Source organism: Hydra vulgaris, chromosome 14 (genome assembly GCF_038396675.1).
Source record: "Hydra vulgaris chromosome 14, alternate assembly HydraT2T_AEP".
Taxonomy (NCBI): Eukaryota; Metazoa; Cnidaria; class Hydrozoa; order Anthoathecata; family Hydridae; genus Hydra; species Hydra vulgaris.
Window position 1 is genome coordinate 21,145,001 of NC_088933.1, and position 27,500 is coordinate 21,172,500.

General features: G+C 28.3%; 2 protein-coding genes across 3 annotated transcripts in view; both read left to right on the forward strand.

Moving 5' to 3' along the window:
- The window catches only part of LOC100197199 (exportin-T), an 82,174-nt gene extending 69,083 nt beyond the window's left edge, over nt 1-13,091 (forward strand). For both annotated transcript variants that reach the window (XM_065817073.1, XM_065817074.1), the window contains exons 27-34: nt 752-910; nt 5,520-5,576; nt 5,818-5,913; nt 6,082-6,175; nt 6,746-6,813; nt 7,189-7,237; nt 7,324-7,430; nt 12,713-13,091. In XM_065817073.1, coding sequence (XP_065673145.1) covers nt 752-910; nt 5,520-5,576; nt 5,818-5,913; nt 6,082-6,175; nt 6,746-6,813; nt 7,189-7,237; nt 7,324-7,430; nt 12,713-12,916 — 834 coding nt within the window. In that variant the 3' untranslated portion in view covers nt 12,917-13,091. The remainder of the gene's footprint in view (nt 1-751; nt 911-5,519; nt 5,577-5,817; nt 5,914-6,081; nt 6,176-6,745; nt 6,814-7,188; nt 7,238-7,323; nt 7,431-12,712) is intronic.
- A 2,572-nt stretch (nt 13,092-15,663) lies between these two features.
- Nucleotides 15,664-27,500, forward strand: part of LOC100198812 (probable ATP-dependent RNA helicase DDX20) — a 41,389-nt gene continuing 29,552 nt past the window's right edge. Inside the window, exons 1-4 of the mRNA XM_065818367.1 lie at nt 15,664-15,874; nt 22,045-22,139; nt 23,636-23,804; nt 24,255-24,366. Coding sequence (XP_065674439.1) covers nt 15,709-15,874; nt 22,045-22,139; nt 23,636-23,804; nt 24,255-24,366 — 542 coding nt within the window. The 5' untranslated portion in view covers nt 15,664-15,708. The remainder of the gene's footprint in view (nt 15,875-22,044; nt 22,140-23,635; nt 23,805-24,254; nt 24,367-27,500) is intronic.

A 27,500-nucleotide genomic window follows, 5' to 3' on the forward strand; every position in this document is an offset into this window, starting at 1 on the left:
TGATGTAAGGTTAAAAAGAAAAGACATATTTTAGCCAAAATTACTTGTTTGGGTTGCATTCTCTACAAAGCGAATCTCTAAGCAGTACATTGCTCCATCAGGCCAAGCAGTCAATGAAGATGTGTAAATTTCAAAATGTCTTGTTAGATAAGAGAAATCATAAAAATGACAATATTGTTTTTTGCCCTGATCTAGCTTCGTTGCATTATTCACTTAAAGTACTAAGTTATCTTAAAGCCAAAAATATTGAATTTGTACCAAAAGAGCATAATCCTATTAATGTGCCAGAATTACGGGTAGAGTTTTCAATTAAAAGAACTGACATAAAACGTGTACATTGGCTTGCTGCTGCCACATTTACAAGAGTAGATACTGTTTGTCGTCATGGCATGAAAAACTTAAAAATCTATTTTTATTGTTTAGATGTTTTTTGTTATTATACTTTTTAAGTTGTTAAAAAAGATGAATCCGTTAAAAAGTTATACCATTTCTAATTTTGTCCAGATTTTTAGTTATCACATGTTGGTTCTGAATACATTCAATTCAGCTGTTATTATATCGAGCACTGTTAGTTTAGCTATGGTATATTTTCCAAGTTTATATGGCTAAATTATTTGTCACTCAAGTAAATATATAAAGTTAAGTTTAAAAGCTTAATCGAAGAATTTTTCAAAGATACAGATATTAATTATCTAATAATTTATTTTAAGATGTATCCTATTAGATGCAGCAGTTTTTTTCTGTTTTTTAGGCTTTAAGTATTTTTCTACATTCCTTATCTATGCGAGTTCATCGTGATTTGATTCATGATGCATGTCGACAATATCTTCATCGTATGATTATATGTCTTGGTGATCAAGTTTTACCCTTTATACCGATTGCTGTAAACAGTCTTTTAAAAGATTGTGAGGTACTTTTTTTAAATTTATATTTATATATATATATATATATATATATATATATATATATATATATATATATATATATATATATATATATATATATATATATATATATTTATAAACAGCCCTCGGAATTAAAGTCAGTTCTGCAATGTCAACCTAACTGATAACATGGAAGTGTTTGAGGTCTGCAAAAAATCACTGACCTTGTTTTATGGTAACCCATTTGTGCCAAATTTGTTTTGCCAACCTGATGCCAATCTCTAACCGTTTAAGTTCAGCATTCCTCATTTTTTCAATTTTTTTTGTTTTGTTTTGTTATTCACCTCCTCAAGGCCGAGAAGGCCACTACAGATGAGGAAGTTACTTAATAGTGGTTATAACCCTCTCTCAACTCTATAACTCCGAAACACGAACCTTGAAAAACAAGGTCGCTGCGCGGAGAAACAAGTTGAACGCGGTACTACCAGGGACGTGGTGGGGATCGAACTCGGAACCTCTCGCTTATGAAGCAAGCGCTTTACCACTACACCACTACCGCATATAATAACTTTCATAAATGTCATTTCAAGTGGTATATTTATATACAATTCCAAGTGGTATATTTATATACAACTCTCGGAATTAAGAAAAATGAGGTCGGCAATAAATTGCGGACTTCAAACTGTTCGAGGTCAACAAAAGGTCGGCAAAAAAAGTTTGACACAAAGGGGTTACTATAAAACATAGAAACAGGGTTAAGGATTTTTTTGCCAACTTTAAACACTTTTAGGTCGGCAGTTAGGTTGTCATTGCTGAATGCCAACCAAAATTTCGAGGGCTGTAAATATATATATATATATATATATATATATATATATATATATATATATATATATATATATATATATATATATATATATATATATACATATATATATATATATAGATATATATAGATAGATATATGTATATATATATACATATATAAAAACATATCTATCTATCTATCTATCTATCTATATATAGATATATATAGATAGATAGATATAGATAGATATATACATACATATATATACATATATATATTTATAGATAATATATATATATATATATATATATATATATATATATATATATATATATATATATATATATATATATATATATATATATATATATATTTATATATTTATATATATATATGTTTTTTTTAAATATATTTATATATATACAGTGTCCCCCTCCCCAAAAAAAGATAGCATGATTTGTGTCTTATTTTCAAAACTTATATCTTAAATATACAATTATAACTATTAATGCACTAAATCCTCCAATAAAAGAAAAATATTAATGAAACTGTTGAAGTTCAAACTAACTTAAATGAAAGAATTATATAAATTTTTAAATAAATTAAAATTTATTGAATCATGAGTACATTTATATATTAAAATTTTTTTTTTAAATTTTTTAGCAATATTATATATAATAATAATATATATTTACTGTAACAACAACATATACATTGTTGCAGAACATACTGTGATGCTATAATAGTTGGTAATGTTATAAATTGTCAAAATTAGTTTTAAAATAATTTACGGACCTTGAAAAAATAACATAATTTGGCAAAAAAATTCTTGTTTTTAATTATTCTATTGTAGAAAAAGTTATTTCTTGAGGAACACTAAAGTTTTTCATTTACAATTCTTTTACTGTGTCCATGTATGTTTGATGAAGGACTGTCGCTTGTTAGTGAAGAAGCCAGTTTGGGATTTTTGAACCAATTTACAATTTGTCTCTCTTCATATGGAAGGTTTTTGAGATCTGGAATGAGTTTTGTTGCTCTTCTTTGAGCCTTTTCAAGTTCTACTATATCATTGTTGGGTTCTAAACTAGTACTGAATATTCAAAATATGGTCTCACTAGTGTAAAATATAATGACTTAACTATGTACAAATTTAAATAAGTATAAGTTCTTTTTTAAAACCCAGTGACCTTCGCGCTTTAGGTATATCAATATCAGCTGATCTAAAATGGCTTATGCCATTTTAGTTCAGCTGGTATTGATATACCTAAGTCGCTTTCTAAGTTTTTTTCTTCAATTTTGTAATTTCCATCTGTGTTGTTAATATTATAATTGTATGTTATATTTTTAGTACCAATGTACATGATTTTACTTTTTTTTATTGAGTTTCGTTCCCTAGATATTACACCAGTTTATTACTTTATTAATGTCAGTTTGTAGTTGATTTGCTTTATTAATTTTATTAATTTTTATTAATTTTATTAATTACTTTATTTATGTCAGATTGTAGTTGATAATTGAAATTAATTTGCTGTCATCAGCTGATAATTTGCATTCAGAAGTTAACAGGTTAGGTAAAACGTTTATGTATATAATAAAAATAAAGTGGACAGAGTCTTGTGGCATTCCACTAAATATTTCACACCAATTAGATATATATTCACCCTTAGATATATAATTACCCTTTGTTTTCTACGAATTAAAAAGTGTTTGATCCAAGCAACTTCCCTTTAATGCCACAGGCATTAAAGGGAAAATGACTTTTTTCCTCTTTATCATCTTAAGTTTTATTTTCGTATTTGCTGTTAGTTTTTTGTGTTTTTTTATATATGGTAGGAAAATTTTCCTAAATAGAAAAAAATGATAGAGTTAGATGACTGCTACTACCAAAATTTAATCATTAATTAGGAATGAGACATTCATACTTATAGAATTTCAGCATTTAGTTTTACCAATATCATTTGCTTATCAGTTAAAACTCGTATTTATTAGTTTAGCAAAAAACATCTTTCAGACTGATAAAGGTAATTCAAAAACACAACACAGATTAGTCTTTGCGTAAAATTTTGAAAAAGTTGGAAGTCAGGGTCCAGAAAAAAGCAAAAGCAAGACAATGACCCAAAGTATTTAGCAAGAAAAAATTAAAGATGCTAGAACACCTATCTTTGAGTTGCTGATACAATCACCTGATCCAATTGAGAATCTGTGGTCTTTATTAGATCTTAACTCAAGTACAAAAAACTTAGTTATAAAGATGAATTGTTTTTGACACTTCTAGTTGAAATTAGTTGGAAATTAGCTTGTTAACAAAACTAGTTTAAAGCATGTGTCACAGATTCCAAGTGGTTATTGATGTGAAAGATTGTGACCAAGTAAAAAAAAAAATGCTGCAGGTTTGTATTTTCAAAGAAATCTTTTTTTTTTCTTTTACTTTTCTCTATAGAGATAATTAAGTACCTTAATCACAACTTTTCACCTCTCTCACAACTCTTCTTCTCTCTCACAACTCTTCATCTCTCTCAGCTCTTCATCTCTCTCACAACTCTTCATCTCTCTCATAACTCTTCATCTCTCTCATAACTCTTCATCTCTCTCATGACTCTTTATCTCTCTCACAACTCTTCATCTCTCAATTCCTCATCTCTCTCATAACTCTTAATCTCTCTCATAACTTTTTATCTCTCACAATTCTTCATCTCTCTCATAGCTCTTCATCTCCCATCTTAATCTTCAACTATTCTTCTCTTCAACATCATAACTTTTCGCAACTCTTTATCTTATATTTTTATCTTTATATTTCTTGTTATCTAAACCACTGGTTAATCTTAACAATGCTTAATATTAGCAATGTTTAATATTAACAATGTTTAACATTAGCAGCATAACAATAACAATGCTACATAACATTAACAATAATTATGCATTGTTTAATACCACAACTCGTTATAAAAACTAAAAAGTAGAAATAAAAATATAGCAAAATCATTTGCTTAAAAATATATCTTTTCTGTACTAAAAAACGAAAGATTAACTTTTTAATTTAAATTTAATAACTCAGTAGACTAAAGATTGACAGGTCTGTTTTTTCTTGTTTTGAATCTTTTGCAGTCCTGTCAATCTTTAGCTTTTTAGGCTATTAAATTGGATACTTGAATTAAAAAATCCATTTTTTGTTTTTTAGTACAAAAAATATTTTTTAGCTAATGTTTTTGCTATATTTTATTAATGACAGATGTTGTGTAATAGAATTTTTTAGAGATTTTTGAAATAAAATTAAAAAATAATTGAGCAAATTTTATTATGCTTTTTTTTTTAAAAATAATGCTGTCAAATTATTTTGAGGATACTGTATGTACATGTGTATATATACATATATATATATATATATACACACACACACACACACACACACACACACACACACACACACACACACACACACACACACACACAACCCTCGGACTTAGGAAAAATGAGGTCGGCAATAATTTGCCAACCTCATTCTTTTAGAGGTCGGCAAAAAAATTGGATACAAAGGTCTTACCATAAAACATAGAGATGAGGTCGGCAATTTTTGCCGACCTCAAACACTTTTAGTTCGGCATTGTCAAATTCCTGATACTTAATAACGAGGGTATCTATTTCCTGGAAATATTGTAAAAATAAATACATTTTTAACAAATAGAAGTTAATCCATAAAAAGAAGTTTTTTTAAAAAAATATATATAATATATATATATATATATATATATATATATATATATATATATATATATATATATATATAAAACTTTTACAATAAAATTGATTTACTAAAATTATTATTGCAGATGCGTGATATTCAAGAATTCATTCCATTGATTAACCAGCTTATCACTCGGTTTAAGGTTTTTATTCTTTGTCATTTTTGTATTTCTGTAATCAACAAGAAATTTTTTTATAACTCATAGTATTTTTAATTGTTAAATGACAAGTTTTAATAACAAAGGCTTTGATCTGCTATTATTTTGTTAAAATTTTGTCAGCTTAATCAAATTCAGCTTATCAAAAGTTTTGATCTTCTCCCAGCATCTCACTTGTCATTTTTCAGCATTCATGTTTATTTTGTTAATTATATTTTTATTCTAGAGTAACATCGCTCCATTTTTAAGTGAAATATGCATGCCTTTAGTTTCACAGATTTTTGCATTTATTAGAGTTGCTATAGAACCTAATGATTTACAGGTAGGTTTGTTTTTTTTAAATAAGTTTTTGTAAATAAAATAAGCTGCATACAAAAAATATATAATTAAGCTTTTGTTAATCGTGATAATTAAAATATTTATGAAAGTAAGTTAAACTTCTATTTGTTAATTTTTTCTTTCCTTTTTCAAATCTATCATAACATCTTAGGCAATAAAGGAAAAACAGTTGCTGCAGAGAAGTTACTTTCTGTTCATTTCAGCAATTGTTAATTCAAATATACTAGAAGTTATTACTAATCAAGGTAAGTTTATTTGTTAGTTTATAAGTTTCGTAACTTGAAAATGTCTTGTATTTGTAATCAAACCATCTCTAAATGGCCTAAGCATTGTATTATTTATTGGAATCTTATTAGATAACCTTGCCATTCCTAACCTGTCCCCAAGTCACTTTATCTGATTAACCTGCCCCCAAGTTTATCACCTTATCTGATTATCATCACAGTTAATTCCAAAGATGTGTATTGTCAAACTTCAAACTTCACTTCCATCCACTATAATACTCTGAAACGTAAACCTTGAGGAAGAAGGCATTAGGGCGGAGAAACAATTTGAGTGGGAATCTAACTCAGAACTTTTTGCTTTTGAAGTGGTCTTTAAACCACTAAATATTGCTTTTGTGTCTCTAAATATCTAATCATTATCATATTTATCATATAATCAGTATATATTATTATACATTATTATATATCATTACATATATATTATATTACATTTATTTTAAACTTTATTAGTGCAATTTATTGATTTTTATTAACTTCAGATTTAAAATCCTATTAGAATCTTGTTTAAATTTTATTTGTATGCTTTTATAGAATCAAGTAATGTTAAAGAAATATTGCTTTCAATTGTTCATGGTGCTGTTGAAATACCAGATCCCCAGGTATTTTTAACAAATGTTTTATCATTATCATAAAGTTTTCCCAAATTAACATAACTAACATAATTAGTTGATATTGAAGTAATACTTGTGAAGAGTGTTATGAATACTGATGTCTTGATGAATGATGAATAAATACTGACGTCTTGACGAATGATGAATAAATTCTGACATCTTGATGAATGATGAATAAATACTGATTGATGGATGTGAGTACATCAAGTATAATGGCTGGTTCATCATTATTTTGCACTGTTGATTCACCTAATTTTATGTTTTTTTTTATAGCATAATTTTTTAAATTCATGATGATATTCGGTAAGTTTTTTTGAAATTTTAATAAAATTTAATTAAATATATTAGTATATATTTTTTTAGAGTCAAAAGACATGCTTCATTATTCTTTGTAAACTAGTGGAAAGCTGGGGTATGAATATTTTTATCTAGTTTTTTATGAAAATTTTAAATTTTGTTCATCAACTTAAGTTTTTTATCATTTTAGCGTTTTTTTAGGTAATGAAGATACTATAAAAGAGTTTCTCTATGACAGCATTTTACCTGCATGTTTTATGGCGCCTTTAAATTCCGCATTTGATTTAGAAGATGCTCAAACAGCTTTTGTAATTTCATTTCTTTTTATTTTTTTGTTCTATAATAAATATTTTTTTTTATATAATTGCATTAGAAAAAATTACAGTACCAGCCCTTGAAGCTAGTGTTGGCATCTAAGGGCAGATTTTTTTTTGTTGATCTCATTTTTATTCTGTTATAGTGTAATCTTTGCGTTAAAAATTTTGTGCCAACCTGATACCGGCCAAAAATAATTTCATAAAATCAGCAATTTATTATTTTTTCTAGTTCTGGGAAATGAAACTAAGCAACATTGTTAATGACTTTTTATGTCTGTAGAAGTTAGAAGTAGAAGTAAAAGTTGTTTTTTCCACACAAAAAACTAGATGTTCTAGTAAACTAGTCCTAGTCCCCTCCTAAAATAAAACAAAAATCTTTGTCTTAAATATTTATTAAATATTTGATTTGATTTACGGTTTAATGTTTTCATTAGAACTATATATTCATTTTAAAAATGTAAAATTTAGCTAAAGACTGTTATGTTGAGTGGATTTTTTAAAGCCAATGATATGATGAATTTTATAAAACAAGAAAAATAAGAAGAGATTAATTTTTGTTTAATATTCAATGCAGTAATTTTATAACTAAAAAATTCAAAATAAATAAACAACATCAAAAAAAATTTCCTTATGTTATTCTGTTCCTAAAAGTGAATCCATACATTTTTTGTGCTTTGTTGTTTTTTTTTTTTGTTGTTATTTTTCGTGCTACTACTACTACTAATAGTAATAATAATAATAATAATAACAATAATAATAATAATAATAATAACAATAATAACAATAATAACAATAATAATAATAATAGTAAAAGTAATCATAAAATCATGATTTTTCCTCTCGAAAATGTCCAAAAAGTTCCAAATGTAATTGTAATTTTTCACTAGATTTTACTGTGGTAAAATTTATCCTGTCATTTTTCATTGTGAACTTTGGTATTTTACCACTTGGGATGGTATTTTTTATAAATTTGTCATTTTTCATTGTGAGTAGCATTTTAATGCATTAACGATTTTTAATTAGTATTTCAGCCTGGCATTAAGATTGCTTGTGCATAAGAATGCGCAATCTGAAATGTTTTACTTATTTAAATCAGCCCATGTATGTACAAAAAAAAATAAAGAAATAAAGAAGCAAAAAAATTAAGCTACAAAAATCTTAAGAAACACTTTTTGCTTTATAAATACAGTGTGGTGCAGATTTATAGCCTCATTTATATAAAAGCTTTGAAAGTAGCAAAAGATCGTTGATCAAATTCTATTTGTAGATTTTGAATTAAACAAGAAACTTCAATTGAATCTCTTTAATTAATTAAAATTATAAAGTCTTTTAAAACTGTGGTACATAATTATAACCTTGTTATCTAAATAAAAAGAAAATTCTACTTTAATATTAAGTTTAGTCAATTAAATATATTTTAACAAATGCCAAAAGTAATTACACTCTCCAATGAAGACAAAATTAAAGCCTACAGGTCATTGCATTTATCAAACAAGACAATTGCTTGCAAGCTATGACACTCACCACATTTGATCAATAATTTCGTAAATGATCCAACAAATTATTACACAAAGCATTGAAGTGGTAGAAGACTTATCCGTACAGCTTGCCAACTGAGATAAATTGTGCATGCCACTAGTATTAGTCTCCGTAAGCATATTGGTGCTGATTTGGGATTGAAGTGTTTAAGATGCATTGTAAATTGTGCAATTAACAAGTCAGGCATTCTCAGATATGCACAAAAATGCTCATCTCAAGCATTAACTAAAGTGCACAAATGCATTTGTCTTCAGTGGGCCACATGACTAGGAAAAATGAGTGGCAAAAAATTGTGTGGTCTGAATTGTTGGATGATCGTTTAAAGGATATTTCACAAAATTTATTTTCCAGAAAGATAATTGTCTGATTCATAGAGCAAAGTCAAATATGCCATGGTTCACCATCAAGAAAATTCAATTATTGTAATGGCCAGCACTCTCACTTAATTTAAATCCCATTGAAAACATATGGGGCATCTTAGCAAGATGCGTTGATGCAGAATGGAAACAATATCCAAATGTTGATGAATTGAAAAAGGCGATGTCTGTGTTTAGAAGAACATATTTTTTACTGATTTCATAAAACATTTGGAAAGTCGAGTATTTGAGGTTATTCAGAAAACAATTTATTATTACAAAACAAAGTATTAATAGATTCAAATTAAGATATCAACATCAAATTGTAGATATCAAATCTTGACAACATCAAATTTTGTTGAACAATATTGAAATGAATTTATATTTTTGCACCATCATTTTTTTTTTAGTTTTAAAATCAATTGAAATGAAACCAAACTGTATTACAAATGAAATAGTCAAGTTAGATGCTAAGCAGTTGAATAATTTAGTAACGAACATTTATTTATATGCAAGATCTTGAACTTTTAGTGAGTTCATAAATCTGCATCTCACTGTAGAACTGCACTACACTGTAAAAGTGCAGTTTTTAGTTGATTATAAATTATCAACCCCACTTAGTTTTTTTTTTTTTATGTTTTTAACCTTAGAAGACCATTTTTATATTTAAAAACTTTAAAGGTTTTGTCAAATATCCATTGCATTATTTTAAAAATTGAAAATATTTTTTTAAGATATCAGCTGATATCTTTTGGACTTTGAATGCCATCCACTCCCTTCATTTTTTTTGGATTTTGAGTGGTTTGTTATCCACTCCCTTCATCACTTTTATTGAATCTCTGACTGCTTGTTAAATTGTTCATGTAGCTGTACAGGAGCTTCGATTTTTAGCAGCACTTTTTACCAGATTATGCTCAAAATTTTGTTGCTTTTTTTTTTTTTTAATCTCATAATCTACTTTTTTGTAAATAATTTTGTATTCAAATTTCATAACCATACCTTTCTATTTACACAAGCAGTTTTTGTATCTTAATTTTTATTTGCTTTTGATTAAAAAAATCAAACTTGCATGTACCCAGACAATCTGATTTTTAAAGAGTGGATAAAAAGTGAAGATTTTTAAAGATTTTTAAATGTCTTTTCAATTAGAGTGAAATAGTTGCATGCTATTGGGTTGAGGAATAATTCATGAGCGTTTTTTTCAAATTTAAATTAAACAAAAAAACTACAGCGATTTAATCAATAATATACTCTCCGTTGTTGTTTACGACTTCCTCCCATCGTTCAATAAGTTTTTTGATGCCTCGGCGATAGAAATCTCCCGGTCTTGACTCAAAGAATTCGTCCAACCAAGCCCTCAATTCCACGTCATTATTGAACGATACACCGCGCAAAGCGTTCGAAAGCGATCGAAACAGATGAAAATCTGACGGCGCCAAGTCTTGAGAGTATGAAGGATGAGGCAGCACTTCCCATTCGAGTTCTTGAATCGCGGTTTTGGTCATATTGGCGATGTGAGGACGGGCGTTGTCATGTTGCAGAAGAACGCCATTTCGCCTATTTGGTCTTTTTTGCTGAATTGCTTCGTTGAGTCGGTGCAGTTGTTGAACGTAAAGCTCCGCATTGACTGTTTGGTTGCGCTCAAGCAGTTTTTGTTGTTTTCGCTCAAAGTGTGTGGCACCCAAGCGCAGAGTTTCTGAACCTTGCCCATTGAGTGATGGTGGTTCACCACAGTTTTTTGATCACAATCCATCTGCTCCGCCAATTCTCTGGTCGTTTTACGTGGATTTTCGTGAAGAAGTTGATTCAATCGCTCTTCGTCGAACTCAATTGGTCGACCGGTGTGTGATCCGTCCTTGAGGTCAAAATTCCCATTTTTGAAGCGCGAAAACCAACGGCGGGCGGTACTTTCAGGCATTGCTCCTTCTCCATACACAGCACAAATCTCACGAGCAGCTTCGGCGGCCTTAAAACCTCGATTAAATGCAAAAAGCAAATGGTGTCGAAAATGCTCAGTTTTGTCCACTTGACATTCCATTTTAATGATCTGAAAATACACAAAAATAAAAAAAAACTAACAAATCAAAACACACTATCTTGTAGAGCAAAACATTCTCTTTCAAACAACATAAAACATTTTGCCAATGCATTTTATTTCTGCGTGCATTTTTAAATTTGAAAAAAACGCTCATGAATTATTCCTCAACCAACCCAAATTATAACTCAATTTATAACCAATATTAACCAACTCAAATTATATACTATATATTTATACTATATATTATATACTATAAATTATATATTATACTCAATATTAACCAACTCAAATTATAACTCAACCAACTCAAATTATAACTCAATACTTCTGTGCAGAAAATAAGTTAAGCAAACATTTCTTGTACTAAGTATTTTCAAGTTAACTGCTGATAGCTGAAAGGTTAGTAAGCTGATATGCTGCTAAAAAGTTTTAAATAAAAAGTTAAAAGATAAAAAAAATTTGTATCATGGATAATTGAAGTTGGCCATGGCCAGTAAATTTTTGAACCTGTTTTTTTCATTAAATTTGCAACCCAGGCTAAAAACCACATCAAACTCCGATATATTCGAAAAATTTTTGTTTTGTAGATGCATATGAGTAAGTACTTGTCATTACTGAAATAAACCACTGCTGGCTCGTTTTCTAGTTTGAATAGATTTAGACCATTTGAGTAAGTCTAGTACTAGTGTTATTTTAGTAAACATCTTCTAAACTTTTAGTTAATGATAAGATTGGGTAGAAATTAACTAATTCAACCTGAATTAGGTATAGTTTATTAGATCTCAAATGGTAAACAAGTTTTAATGTTTTGTACATTTGATTTATATTAAAAATTTATTTTTGATTTGTTGGTTTTTAATTATATTTTGATGCTTTTTGAATGACTTCGGAGATGAATGAACTGTAAGCTGTGTAGGCTACCACAGTAAATAACAGTGGGTTTTCTCTTGTGAATTTTTAATTTTATTATGAAGTAACTAAAAATTTCAGTATGTGTTTAGTTCTATATTGTGAAAAAATAAAGAAACAAATAAAAGAAAAAAATATAGTTTGCTAATTATATTGAAGTCCTCAACTCTCCAAAGTTTGTTGATAACTCAATATATTTTTGCATATTCTTAAAATTGAAAGTTTAAATTCAGCGTTTCAAAAATAAGTGTACAATTTAACTCACCAAGTTTCCTATCAACATCTTGTTTTTTCTAACATCACCTTGTTATTTCCTAACAACACCTTTTTTTTTTTTGTTAACAACACTGTTTTTTCCTAACAATACCTTGTTGTTTCTTTGCGTAACTCATGGAAGAAAAAAAAATTTATTTGTTTTTTGTATGTTATAGGTACTACAAGAGATATCCAACACTCAAAAGATGTGTTTACAAAAAAGGGGAGTTGAAGTCATTCAATGGCTAGAGCAAATTTTTCTTCCAAGGAACAATTGTCCTCCAGTTGTGATCCAAGAATATTCTCAAGCCCTACAAAATATGAATGCTAAAGCTTTTAAAAACTATTTATCTGCATTTTATAGTCGTTGGAAAACATGAGATATTTGAATTCTAGTTTTTTTGGAAATCTCATGCACAGACTCTTATGGAATTAAATTTCCAGATTTTTTAATGGATTTAACAAATTAGACGATAACAAATAAACAATATTAGTTGTTATAAATAAAAACTTAAAAATAATAGTTAACAAATTTCAATAAAGTTTTCAGAAAAAGTTTGTTTTTCTTTTCTTGTTGTTCTTGTAAGTATTTAATTATATTTCAATTGTTTGTTTGTTTGTTTTTTAACTTTCTGTTGTGTAGAAGCATAAAATGCTTGGTAATCTGTAATCAGATGCTATGTTTTTATAAAGACTGGAAGATATTATAAGATTAATATTATTTATTTTATTAATAAGAAAATGTTCTACATTTACTTGAATCTTATAATAATTATATATTTGGTTTTTATTTTAAAAATATTTTAAATTCCAGTTTAAAAGTCTGAACAAAAATGACCACTTTTGCTGCAGTTGTACTTCCCCCATACATAAAGCAAGCTTTAGTTTTAAAAGTTGTTACTAAATTAGAATACTTAAAGTTAACCTTAGAAATGGTTCAATGATTGTTGATATCTAGTTATATTATACTTACATAAAATTAACTTCATCATATCTACATAAGACTAACTTATATGGTTAGCTTAACAGTAACAAATTCACCGTTTATTTCTGGTCTTTATTTCTGTCCTGATTTAAAGGAATAACTTTTTATAAAATTTTGGTCTGCACAAAACATCGCTGACCATACTAAAATAGCCATAAGTGGAAGCTTCGCTACTTACATGTGCTTGACTACATTACTACTACTTGACGTAAAGCAAGTTTTTGTTTTAAAAGTTGTTATTAAATTATAATACCTGAAACTACTTTTTAATAAAAATTAACCTTAGAAATGGTTCAATAATTATTGATATCTAGCTAGATTATACTTACATAAAATTAACTTCATCATATCTACATACGACTAGCTTAATTTCAACATATCTATATACGGTTAGCTTAACAGTAACAAACTCACTATTTATTTCAGGTATTTAGTGTCCAGAAGCTTCAAAGTGTTTAAAGCTTGTAAACTACTTTTGGAAAAAAAATCAAGATATTTTGGAAATTGAAATCAGTTTTGAATCCAAAGTCTTTATGTAAAATAGCTGCAAAGGAACCTCTGCCTTAAAGATAACATGTTCCAAGATTTTGAATCCCATGAACTTTTTTCATTTTTTGATATTAGGGACCCGTCTGATATTTGAGGGGTTGAACAGAAATGTCCTGTTTGCATGCTTTATATGATCACACATAATATTTTGATATGACAACTTAATGGAAAGACAAATGTTGTTTAAACACTATATTTTTTAGGACAAAAGTGTTTTAAAATTATAGTAAGTAAAAATTTTCAGTTTTAAAAAAGTGCATTGAAATTAATAGTAAAAGTTACTATTTTCAATTTTACTTACAAGCTTGATTGTTCAATTTGCTTGATTTTGATGTAATAATGTATGTAATAATGAATATTATTATATACAATATTGCATTTAAGATTATATGTAGTACTATAAATCTAATAAAATTCATATTAATAATTGTACATCGTGATCCACCAAAACAGAAAAAAAGGCGAAACAGAAATTTCGGGTACTCAAATTTGGTGCCGAAACCAAAATTTTGACAAATATTTTAACGAAACCGATACTGAAATTTCAGCTAGTCAAAATTTATTTTATTAGAAAAATTTATTTAAAAATGCAATTTTACATTTTTTATTTTTTTATACTTGTATTATGTTAAAATTAGTTACACATGTATCCCAAATTGATATTTAATGCATAAGTCGGCAATATAAGTAAATAGCGAAATTTAACAACTGGTAGATTTTCTCTGCAAAACAAGATTTTTTTTAGGTATATTGTGAAAATTCTCAAGATTTTTGTGAAAATTCTCAAATTGTTTTGTGAAAATTCTAAAAAATAACTGTTTTTTTAAATTAGATGAATATCAGTTTTTGGCATGTTTTTCAACCGAATCAAAATTCAAAATTTCAATTTGAATCAAAACCATTTCGGTTTTGATTCAAATTGAAATTTCAGCCGAAACTGATACTGAAACAGGTTTCGGTCGATCACTAATTTTACATAAGAAAAATAACATAGATTTCAAAAATAATGATGAATGTTTTTGTAAAAAAACATTTTGTTTTGAAATTTGAAATATTTCCGCAATATTTAAAAAATATCTTGGTTACGAATGATGCAAATAATAAAATGATAATAAATTTAGCAAAACATACAGCCAAAAATTAGCATTAATATAATACAACCAAGAGTCGTTTTCAATAAAATTAATGACATGCCATGTCTATGTTCTGTTTTCAAAAAAAAAATTTCAGAAAAAGAAATAAAAAAAAACGTTTTATTTAATAAGTAATATTTTTTATATGCAGATATTTTTCCGATAATCCTCAGTCAATGAAAGTAGTCAAGCCTATTATTCCACCTATGGCTGTTATAGTATGGTATTGTCAGTGATGTTTTGTGCAGACCAAAATTTTCTTTTTCTAAAATTTAAATTCATCGTGCCAAACCATAAAAACATGGTGCTATATAAACAAGAGTTTCACAACTTATTATTAAACATTTTGAATTGTTATATTTTTGTTTCTACAAATTAATAAACACATTTCTTTGTATTTTTATAGATATATTTGAAGTTTTGCATATTTTTATTATATTTGTTGTAATTATTATTTTATATATTTGTATTTATTTGTTCTAATGAGAATTTTTAAAAAAAAAACATGGATAATTTTGTAAAAAGAACAGTTGATGTAGCCATTGATGACGATATTGGATTTGAATCTCTATTACTTTCGCCTGATGTTTTATTGGGGTTAAAGGCTGTTGGATTTGATCGACCATCTCCCATACAACTGCAATCGATACCTTTAGCAAAGTGTGGAGCAGGTTAGCGTTGCCTTAAGTAAAAGTTTTTTTATATAAAAATGTTATACTTATAGCTATATAAGGCCTTCTCAGGAGACGGGCGTGGTCACACGCATCTCCTGAGAAGACCTGTTATATGAAGTATGACGCGTATTAAAAACGCTTATAGCTAGAAGTATGACACATTTTAAAAACACACTGAAAAAACCAAACTAATTTGTCATATTATTTGTCATATTATAATTTATTATTATAATTATTAATGAGGAAACAAAAGCATAAAAATAATATATATATTTTAACTTTTTTTTGTTCTTATTACAATATATTCTGGTGTATTGCTGTTGTACATAAAATATAGGAATACCAGGCCTTGTTAAGAAGCGCTACGCAGCTCGCATTTTGCTTGCGAAAAGGCGATTTGCCTACGCGTTCAGCAGTTTTGCGCTACGCAAAAACTTATATCTTTTAGAATATTTAAATTATCTTTTGATTATCGTTAACGTGACGTTTATTCAGAAGAAATAAAGTCGTAAGTAAAAGCATTTAACCGCAATTGTAAAATAATAGATTTTTTTGTTAAAGAACTTTTTGTTTGTTTCATAATTTTTTTTTTGTTATTAAAAATTAGTTAAAAAAAAAAAGCGTTTTAAGTTTTATCTTAAGGAATTAAATATATAAATTCCTTTTAAATATAAAAATTATTTTTAGTCATAATAAGTTTAAAAAATGCACGATTTATTTTGATGTAAATATTTTATTAATAAGATATTTTGTTTATTGTTAATTCCATAACGTAAAGTTTTAATGACATTCATTTAATTTATGAAAATAAATTATGATCACAAATATGTTATCGGTAACTGATAAATAACAAAAAAAAAACTTTATTGTTTAAAAACATTATTAAAAAGAGTTCACAAGTTAAATAAGAAAAAATGTATTAACAGTTAATAAAAATAACCAAAAACCAAATATAAAATCATAAGAAAATAAACAAATATTTTACGTTTCATGAAAAAAATATTTTTTTCAAAATAAAATTTAGTTCATATTTGAAAAAAATAATAAAAATGATTTTTTTAATAAGAACTTAGATTTTATTTGTAACTTTTGTTATAGTGAGAAAAAAACTAACCGTTTGTATGATTTTTAACGCGTTAATAAAATAACTTTAATTACAATGCGTACTTGAAAAGACGCTAGTGACGCATTATAACTTCTAACGATGCAAAATATATTTGCTGAGTTGAGTTACTTAGAAATGCGTTACGCGTTTTCGCTACGCAGCGAAATCTCGTAACAAGGCCTGGAATACATAAACTCGATAACCCTTTAACGATACAATAAAAATCAGTTGTGGATGAAATGGTAGGGGGTTATAGCTCCGGGCTGCATAATATTCGGGTGCTTTAAACATTCAAAAGAAATTTTTTTTTTTTTTGAAGTTTTCTTTATGCTGTAGTGCACAAAATAAGCGTCTAAAATAAAAACAGCCCCTGTTCCCAAAAAAGTTTAATCTGCCATTTATGGAAATATAATAAGACTCTTGACATGTGTCAAGAACCACAATGTTTTGTTTTCTTATTTTTAGGGTGCTGCTTTTTTCAGCAATGATATTTGATACAAGTCAATGAACAAAACAGAAAATTTGTCTGCAAACTTTTTTAATTTATTTTGAAAATATATAAGTATTATTGTAAATGTTACAAGTTATTAAAGTAATAAATGGTATTTATGAGTAATTTTATCATTTGCTAATGCAAAGTTGAAGTATTTCAATACAACTGCAGTTATCTGAAAATTTTAAAAGTTTTGTAGTTTTTGCTTTTATTTTGTAGTTTTTGTGTTTTGCCTTTTCGTTTGCGTAAAGTTTGTTATTATTTGTGCTGTTGTTGCTAATTATTGTTGTTCCCTGTTTTTCTATTTTACTAATTTTTCTACACCTTTTTTTTGTGCCAAAAATAACTGAAGATTGTTAATATTTTTAATTTAATTTTTTAAATTTAATGTAGAAGTTTTTGTGTTTGCATTTTCATTTTGTAGTTTTTGTGTTTTACCTTTTTGTATGCGTAAAGTTTGTTTTTATTTGTGCTGTTTCGCTAATTGTTTTTATCTTTGTTAGCTGTTGTTATTAACTGAGTGTTTTCATATTTTTTGTCTTATTATTTAATTTATTATAGCTTTATCATTATTATTATTTTTAAATTAATTTAATTTACATATGCTTTTATTTTTTTTTTTTTTTTTTTGTTTGTTTATTTTATTTAAGTGTCACTCCAATGACTAGTTTTCAACTATATGGGCGACACCTAACCTAGTTTTGTAAAATTATAAAAAACTTGTAATTTTTCTATTTTTGGTTGAATAAATGGATTAAATAACGCATCTTCAGGGGTTGTTTGTTTTTTACTAATTCCTAAAAACCAATCGTTCCATTAATTATCTCTTCCGTATTGCATTTGAAATTAGACAACATTAAGGAAGAAATTTCACACTGGTATTTAATACCTTTTTAAAACAAGCAAATTTATTCTTACATTAAACTTCTTCCATAATTGCAATTAAAATATCACAAAATATCCTAAGTACTTTTTTGCAATGCAATAAAAGAGGATCATTGAAAGAAAAAATCAGATTAGAGAGATAAGAAATGAGTATGAAAGCTCACAAAATCATTACAAACTGTTTTATCATGGAAATACGATTTTCTTGGTTATAATGTCATAACTGTTAACAGCGTTGACACAGTCGTGAAAATAGGGTGCACGCTATACTCTAAGCATGAGAATATAAATCATGGAAAATCTTCCTCATTTGGATGTGCTAATTTTTTAATTTCTATTCTAGGTAAAGAGACATTTGTCAACAACATTGCATATAGAGGCAGTGCAATTAGAAAATCTTGTTAAATCTCCTTTGAAGCAAAAATAAACAAACAACATTTTTTCAATAAGCCTAGATGTCACTGAGGCTTATTTAAAGTTAATGCAGACCGCTTACAAATTGGCTATGCATCCGGCTATGCCGCATAGCAATTATATATATATATATATATATATATAATACCAAAAGCAACAAGGATGCAAGTATTTTTTATATATATATATATTTATATATATATATACATATGCACATATGGCCGTAGACAACTTTTTTTAGTGTTGGAGATAATTTCCAGACATGGTAGACACTCCAAACATTTATATGTTCATGCTTATGTCAAAAGGATACTTTGCAAAAAATTGCAATGAGTGGAGTCTGGATGAAAAAACTCTAAAATGTTAGCCCCTCTGGCTATAAAGTGAGAGCAACAAGTTAACAAAAAAAAGTTGTCACTATTATTAACTAAATTTAAATTCATCGACAAGTTTTACATTTCATGGAATAATCTATTAGAGTTTGGTTTTTATGACCTACCAAAGTTTATTACCTCCTCAAATTGAGGGGATTCAAACTTTATATGGTCATAATTTTCGAACACTAGGAGATTATTGCAATTATTGTAATTTGAAATTTGGCGATAATTTAAAAGTGAGTTAATAATAGTAAAAAAAATTTTTTGTATATTTGTTGCTCTCACAGTACGTAAGCATGAACATATAAATGTTTGGATTGTCCACTATGTCTGGAAGTTAGCTATCTCAAACACATATGTGTATGTGTGTGTGTGTATATATATATATATATATATATATATATATATATATATATATATATATATATATATATATATATATATATATATATATATATATATATATATATATATATTATAAATTTTATTCTATCTAATAAATAGCAATATAACAATAGACTTTGTAATAGAAAAAGTTATTTTTATTTTCCAATTGCTATATTTTGTTTTAACCAGAAAATTTATACATTGAATTGCTCAAACAATTTTGGAGAAGATAGCAGCTATTGTCGGCAAAAAGCCATTTATAGCTTTGCTTTTAAATGGTAGCCAGACACGAAAAACTGGCGGTGACAAAGAAACAGTATTAGTTAGAGTGCAACATTCCAGTGGTCCATGTTACTAGATGAAGCAATTTGTAGCTTGACACAAAAATTAAAATAAAAAAACAAGATGGCGTTTTTACACTTGAATCAGGTTACCTGATGGCAGGACATAAAAAGAAGAAATGGAAAAACAAGCAATACCTTGACATCAAGCTTGAGGGTATGATACACCCAACACATGCAGATGTCAAAAGGGCATTAGAGCTACGCAAAGAATGCATTAACATTTTGATACCATTAATCCAAAGTCGATTCTCATCTTTTAAGGAAAATGAAGTTTTCAACTCCATAGCATGGCTTGATCCTCAAACCAAAGTGTGCCTTATGCAACATTTTCGGCAATCACTTGTAGCAGCAAACATTTGAGAAACTAATATTTTCGAAGAATGCAATGCACTACAAATAATAGTAAAAATAAATAATAGTAAAAATAATTTATTATTATATAAATAATATATAGTAAAAATAATTATAATAATAGTAAAAATAATTATTAAAAATAATTATTATATAAAAAGTTATCATGTCTTGAAATTTGGAGAAAATTATTTACACTCAATAAATTGGATTTTCAAAATATCTTGTTAATAGCTGATTTGTGTTTGTGTTTGTCATCATCAAGTAGTGCCGTCGAAAGATGTTTCAGCACACTAACGACAATATTGTTCAATAAACGACTTAACATGAAGCATAATACGTTGGAAGAGTGTATGATTATTTCCAGAAACAGCCATGTATGGACTGAAGAAGAACAAAGCAAGATATTACAAGATGCCGTAAATAAATATTTACAAAAATGCAGAATGAAAAAATTTCCGCTCAAAAAAAAAAATTAACATAGCGGCAAATTATAAAAAATATAAATGAAGCTCCAATAACTGCACAAAGTGACATAAGTTCATCCAACAATGAACTATCGTGTTCAGATGAACGAGATGAAAAATCTAGCAATAATGAAAGTAGCTCCACTGACATCTTGTTTTTCTACTGATATTGAATGTAGTAAAATACTTTAAGCTTGTTTTTATATAATAATAACTATTTATTACTTTAATAACATTTACAATAACATTAATACATTTTCAAAATAGATTAAAAAATTTTTTGTACACATTTTCTGTTTTTTTCCTTGAATTGTAGCAAATATCGTTGCTGAAAAAAAAAAAAAAACCCTAAAGTTAAGAAAACAAAACATACAAAATAGTTCAGATAATAATCTAGAAAGTATTATAAGCGCATTTTTAAAAAATCGCTTGTGGTTCTTTACACATGTCATTAAATTTCTAATAAAATAAAATGTTATATACGCCAGATCAGCTTATTATTTAAGGGGCTCGCTGTGATAAAAAAATGTCTGTAGTATTTGTAAATAAAAAATAATAATAATCGTCAGGTGTATAATTATATTTTCATAAGTGGCAGATTAAACTTTTTTGGAAACAGGGGCTATTTTTATCTTAGGGGCCTTTTTTGTGCGCCACAGCGTAAAGACGACTTCATTACACCAAAATGTATTGTAATAAAAACATGACAATTTGTTTTTAGGTTTTTCGATTTAATGTGATTTTGCTTTTAAACTTTTATGTCGTTTTTCGCTTGTAAAATGGCTTCATGAAAAGTCTTTCAAACTTTTTTGTGGTTGCTAAACAATTTAGGTATCCATAGTAACCCAAAATTAAAAAGAATGTCACCATTGAAACCTCAATCCTCAAATTAGTAAACAGTGCAAAAATGGTCTTTAAATCTTTTTTATATGATAAGTTATTAGTTTAGCCAAGTAAAAGTAAAATTTTTTTTTTATGTTTATTCACCTCCCCAAGGCCGAGAAGGCCACTTCAGATGAGAAGGTTACTTAATTGTGGTTATAACCCTCTCTCAACTCTATAACTCCGAAACACAAACCATAGAAACAAGGCAGCTGTGCGGAGAAACAAGTTGAGCAGGGTACTACCAGGGATGTGGTGGGGATCAAACTCGAAACCTCCTGCTTATGAAGTGAGCGCTCTACTGCTACACCACTACTGCATTCTTGCCCACTGTGTAAGTTAGACATTTTAAAAAAAACAAGCATATTTCTTTATTTATTCCTTTTAAAAAATTTTTGAATGGAGTTTACAAATCAAAGTCAAATCCAAAATAATTTCAAAAACTTTGAAAGTTTATTTTAGACTTGGTTTGTCAGGCAAAGAGTGGTACTGGAAAAACATGTGTATTTGCTGTTGCTGCTTTAGAATCAATCAATTTATCTTTATCAAAGCTACAGGTTAGTGAATTGCTAAATTTTTTAAAAATCAAAAAAAAATTCTTTCCATAATTTTAGATAAGATGCTTTTTCAGAAAAAGAAGAATAGTGATTAAAAGACTGGTGTAATAGGTGTTCTTCATGTGTAAATACTACCTGCCCAAACTCTTATCTGATGTATGTACTGAAGTCTTAGTTTATGATTATTTTAGTATGGCATAATTAAGCTAAGCTATATAGCCAAAATGTATAAAATATGTATATATAAAGATGTAATGTGTTTATATATACATACATACATACAAAACTACATACATGCATACAAAAATACATACATACATACATAATGTGATATATATTGCATAACTTTACGTAATTAAAAATATTTGTTTACGACATACATACATACATATACATATATATATACATACATGTATAGATATATATATGTATATATATGTATTTATATGTATTTATATGTATTTATATGTATTTATATGTATTTATATGTATATATATATATATATATATATATATATATATATATATATATATATATATATATATATATATATATATATATATATATATATATATATATATATGGGCAATTCCATTTTTAACTTACATTACATGTGCAACAACTTTATCAATTATTTGCCTATTTAAACTGTAAATTAAACTTTTAGCTATTTTGTATAAAAGCTGTTAGTCTAAAGAATAAAATAAGCTTAAAAGTTTTGACTCTCGCCAAAAGTGGGCGAACTTATTATCGAAAATGCCACTTAACTTACGTTACACATAAAATTAGGTAAAAAAATTGCATCATCTTTTAGGTCAGATTTCTGTGAATCAGTAAAACGGTTTTATTAGAAACTTTTACAAGATGTTGAGAATTCTATATCAATTTAAAAAATATATAAAAGTTTATCAGAGGTGGTCTGCTAAGGAAAATAAACTTGTTTTACATTACATTTTTTGCTAAAAGTTGACGAAAAATGTATATATATTGTCTGTATATGTATGTATGTATATATGTATTTTTATACATATTGTATATATGTATGTATATATATTGTCTGCATATTGCCGTTTTGCAGATGGCATTATTGGTGATGTCGTTAGTGAAGGCTTTATTACAAGCATTGATCTAAAAGCTTGCAATTGTGTAACTCAGAGGTTCAAGCAGTCAGTACATATAGTATCATAAATAAGACATTCTTAATTGATGAAAAAAAATTAATACATTGTTAGACTACAACTAGTCTAACAATGTATTACAAAAATTGTTTAAATTACAATTTATAATTTGACACAACAATTGTTAACAAACAGAAATAAAAAAAACTTTAAAACTTTAAGTCTTAAAAGGTATGTATGTCAAAATATTGAAAATAATCAAAAACTAATAAAATATTATAAATTTTTTTTATATTACTCTCTAAACTAAATTTAAAAGAAATTGTTTTGTATTTTTACTGTGTATCGTTTTCCTATCCATGTTTTTATGTGCAAAGGTGCTGGTGTTGGCTCCAACAAGAGAAATCGCACATCAAATTCATGATGTCATTATGAAAATTGGTCAAAAAATGAAATCATTAAAATGCTCACTTTTTATTGGTGGAATGCCAATGCAACATGATACAGATAGTATTAAATCTTGTCACATTGCAATTGGAACACCAGGTTATTTTTGCAAATTTATAATCAATATAAATTTTTGTTTTGCTAAATCTTTATTTTAATGGTTGTTATTATAAATAAAATCTATTTAAAAAAAAAATATTTGCTAACATTATTAAAAGTTATTATAGCTTATTGCTTCTCAACAAAGTTTTTTATTGAGAAGCAATTTGAAATCTCCAAATAAGATTATGAATTTTAAAATCTCTAAAATATAGTCCATCTCTAAAATATAATCCATAAAGTGAATTTTGAAATCTCTTTAAAATTCTGGTTCTTTTGAGACCCGGGTTAATATACCCTTTAGAAAAAGAAAAAAATTCTTTAATATATAAAACCAAGAATGAAATAAAGAATGATAAAAAAATCTTTTGTGGTTATCTATTTCATTTGTCTATATGGAGTAATATATAATAATAAAGTGTAGTTATAATTATTAAATATATTTTTAAGGCAGGATTAAAAGTTTAATTGAAAGCAATATTATGTTAACAAAGTCGATTCGATTGTTTGTGCTTGATGAAGCTGATAAGTTATTGGAAGAAGGTTTTCAAGAACAAATTAAGTATTACTTTTATTATTAAATCTTTTTTTTTTGTGTGTGTAAAAATGATGAATTTTAACTCTTTTTTAGACAAGGTGCAAAAACCGATTGTAGACATAGTTGGACCTGCTCATGCAGCCAACCTTTAAACATTGTCACATCGTCATAATGCTGCTTTTCTTTCTCTTTTCTATATATACTATAATGAGCGCTGGTCTTTAGAGCTAGCGTCTCTTGTGCCATCTAAAATTCATTCTCTTGTTTCTCATCATTCAAGTCTTATCCTTTTACTGTGACTGTTCCTAAGTGGGGTTCCTAAAGGGGTAAACAGTTTCTATCTGTTGACTAGCCTCGCACCCCTTCTTCATCTATTAGGCTGGTACAGATGTATTTTTAATACATTGTTTCCCGTTTAGGATGTTGAATGCTGGATCTTCTTGACTCAATGCATGGGTTTTGCTTGTGTCTCTATTTTTATGACTAGGCAACTCATTCTATTATCTCCTAATGAGGGTACAGCTCTAAAACTCAGTTTTATGGTTCTGAGGCCGGCTGGTAGTCAGGTTTCCCAAACTCTGTGGTAGCTCTCAGAAAGGCTGATTCTATCAACAGCTGAAAAATATCAAAGTATTAACAGTGCCATGTTGCGCATGGATGGTGTCCCTGTTTGCACTTTTGGTGTGCATTGCGGAGGCCACATTTGGAGCCCTTTGTTACGGCTTAGGGTTTATTAGTAGTAATGAAGCAATTGCTTGGGCTATTAAATGGTGTTCTGAGTACTATCTATGCTTTGAGCCAAGTTCTTCAATCTAATTTAAAAATGAATAAAGTACCAAAAACTATAAAACACAAAAAACCATCATCATCACCAAGTTCTCTAAACCTATCATTCACTAATATTCGTGGTCTTCGAAGTAACTTTTCTTCTGTTGAGTCTTATCTCTTGCAAAGTTCACCAGACCTACTTGTTCTTTGTGAGACTAATTTGAGTTCAGCTGTCTCATCTTGTGATCTTAGTGTTGATGGTTATCTTCCTCTAATTCGTAAAGACTCCAATAGTCACATGCTTGGCCTGGGCATTTACATTCGTAAGAATTCACCTATTTGTCGTGAAACTAGGTTTGAATCCACAGACTATTCTTTTATGTGCTTTCGTTTAGCACCACTTCACTCTATTGTCTTTCTCTTTGTTCTATATCGCTCTCCTTCATCTCAAGACTGCACACTTTTTGACGTTATTTCTGATCATATTGACCAAGCCCTCTCTCTTTATCCATCAGCTAATATAGTTGTTGTTGGTGACTTTAATGCTCACCACACTGAATGGCTTGGCTCTAGTGTCAGTGATTCGGCAGGCATTAAAGCCCACAACTTTTGCCTTTCTCAATCCCTAACTCAAATAGTCAACTTTCCAACTCACTTTCCTGACAACTCAAATCATATACCTTCTCTACTCGACTTGTCTTGTTTCTGATCCTAGTCAGTGCTCAGTTTCTCCACATTCACCCTTAAGTGCTTCTCATCACAGTTTGATCTCTCTAAAACTAATATCTCATTCTTCTTCATCACCTGAATCCCCCTATTATTGAATCTCTTACAAATACAGTAAAGCTGACTGGGATTCTTTCCGTGATTTTCTTTGTGATGGCCCTTGGGTAGAAATCTTTCGTCTTCCTGTCGACAAATGTCCTTCTTACATAACTTTGTGGATTCAGGCTGGCATGGAATCTTTTATTCCCTTTCGACGATTCCAGGTCAAGCCTCACTCTCCACCATGGTTTTCCTCACACTGTGCTGCTGCATTTGCCAATCGAAACCGTTACTTCCATATTTATCAGCAAAACAATTCTCCAGAAAACAGGCATCTGTTTATTACTGCTAGAAACAGTTGTAAAAAGGTTTTGTCTAACGCCAAAACCCGCTATTCTCAGGTCATGAAATCTCGTATCTCATCTCAAAAATTAGGCTCTCGTGACTTCTGGAGAATCTTTAATAATATCAATAATAAGGGCAAATCTATAATTCCACCTCTCTTGTATGGTTCAGACTTTGTCACCTCACATAAAGACAAAGCTGAATTGTTTGCTAAAAACTTTTCATCAATATCATCTCTTGATTCCACTAATTGCTTTCTACCTGATATTGCCAACAAACAGGTTGATCCATTGCTTGACATTCATATCAACCCAGCATCTGTATCTAAAGTGATTTCCTGCCTAGACTCTTTTACAGCTTGTGACCCGGATAACATACCTGTTATTGTCTTGCAGAAGTGTTCTCCGGAGCTGTCGTCTATACTCTCAAAACTATTCAACAAGTGCTTATCAGAGTCTTGTTTTCCAGCCTGCTGGAAAGCTTCATCTGTTATCCCTATCTTCAAAAATTCTGGGGAGCGATCTGATTCGTCTAACTACCGTCCTATTAGTCTTCTTCCTATCATAAGCAAGGTTTTTGAATCTTTAATTAACAAACACTTAATTTCTCATCTTAAATCTAATCACTTACTTTCTGACCATCAATATGGATTTCGATCTTCACGTTCTACAGCTGATTTGTTAACAGTAATAACTGACAGGTTTTATCGTACATTAGATAAAGGTGGAGAGGTTAAGGCCATCGCTCTCGACATTTCAAAAGTTTTTGATAAAGTTTGGCATGCTGGTCTTCTTATGGTGTATCCGGCAACATCTTTAAGATCATCGAATCCTTCCTTTCCAATCGTAGCATAAAAGTTGTCCTCAATGGACAACACTCTTCTTCTTATTCTGTAACTTCAGGGGTTCCTCAAGGTTCTTTCCTTGGCCCTATACTCTTTTTAATTTACATTAACGATCTTCCAGATATTCTCACATCTAAGGTGGCATTGTTTGCTGATGACACTACCATTTATTCTTGTCGTGATAAAAAACCAACACGCTCTGATTGCTTGGAGGGGGCATTTGAGCTTGAAAAGGATCTTACTTCTGCTACAGCATAGGGCTCACAGTGGCTGGTGAATTTTAATTCAGATAAAACTTAATTTTTTTCAGCCAATTGTTATCGCAATAATTTAGATCTTCCTATATTTATGAACGGTGATGTACTCGATGAGTCACCTACTCTTCATCGAGCTACTCTTTATCGAGCTCGTCACTTTTTTACTTCGGATTCTATTC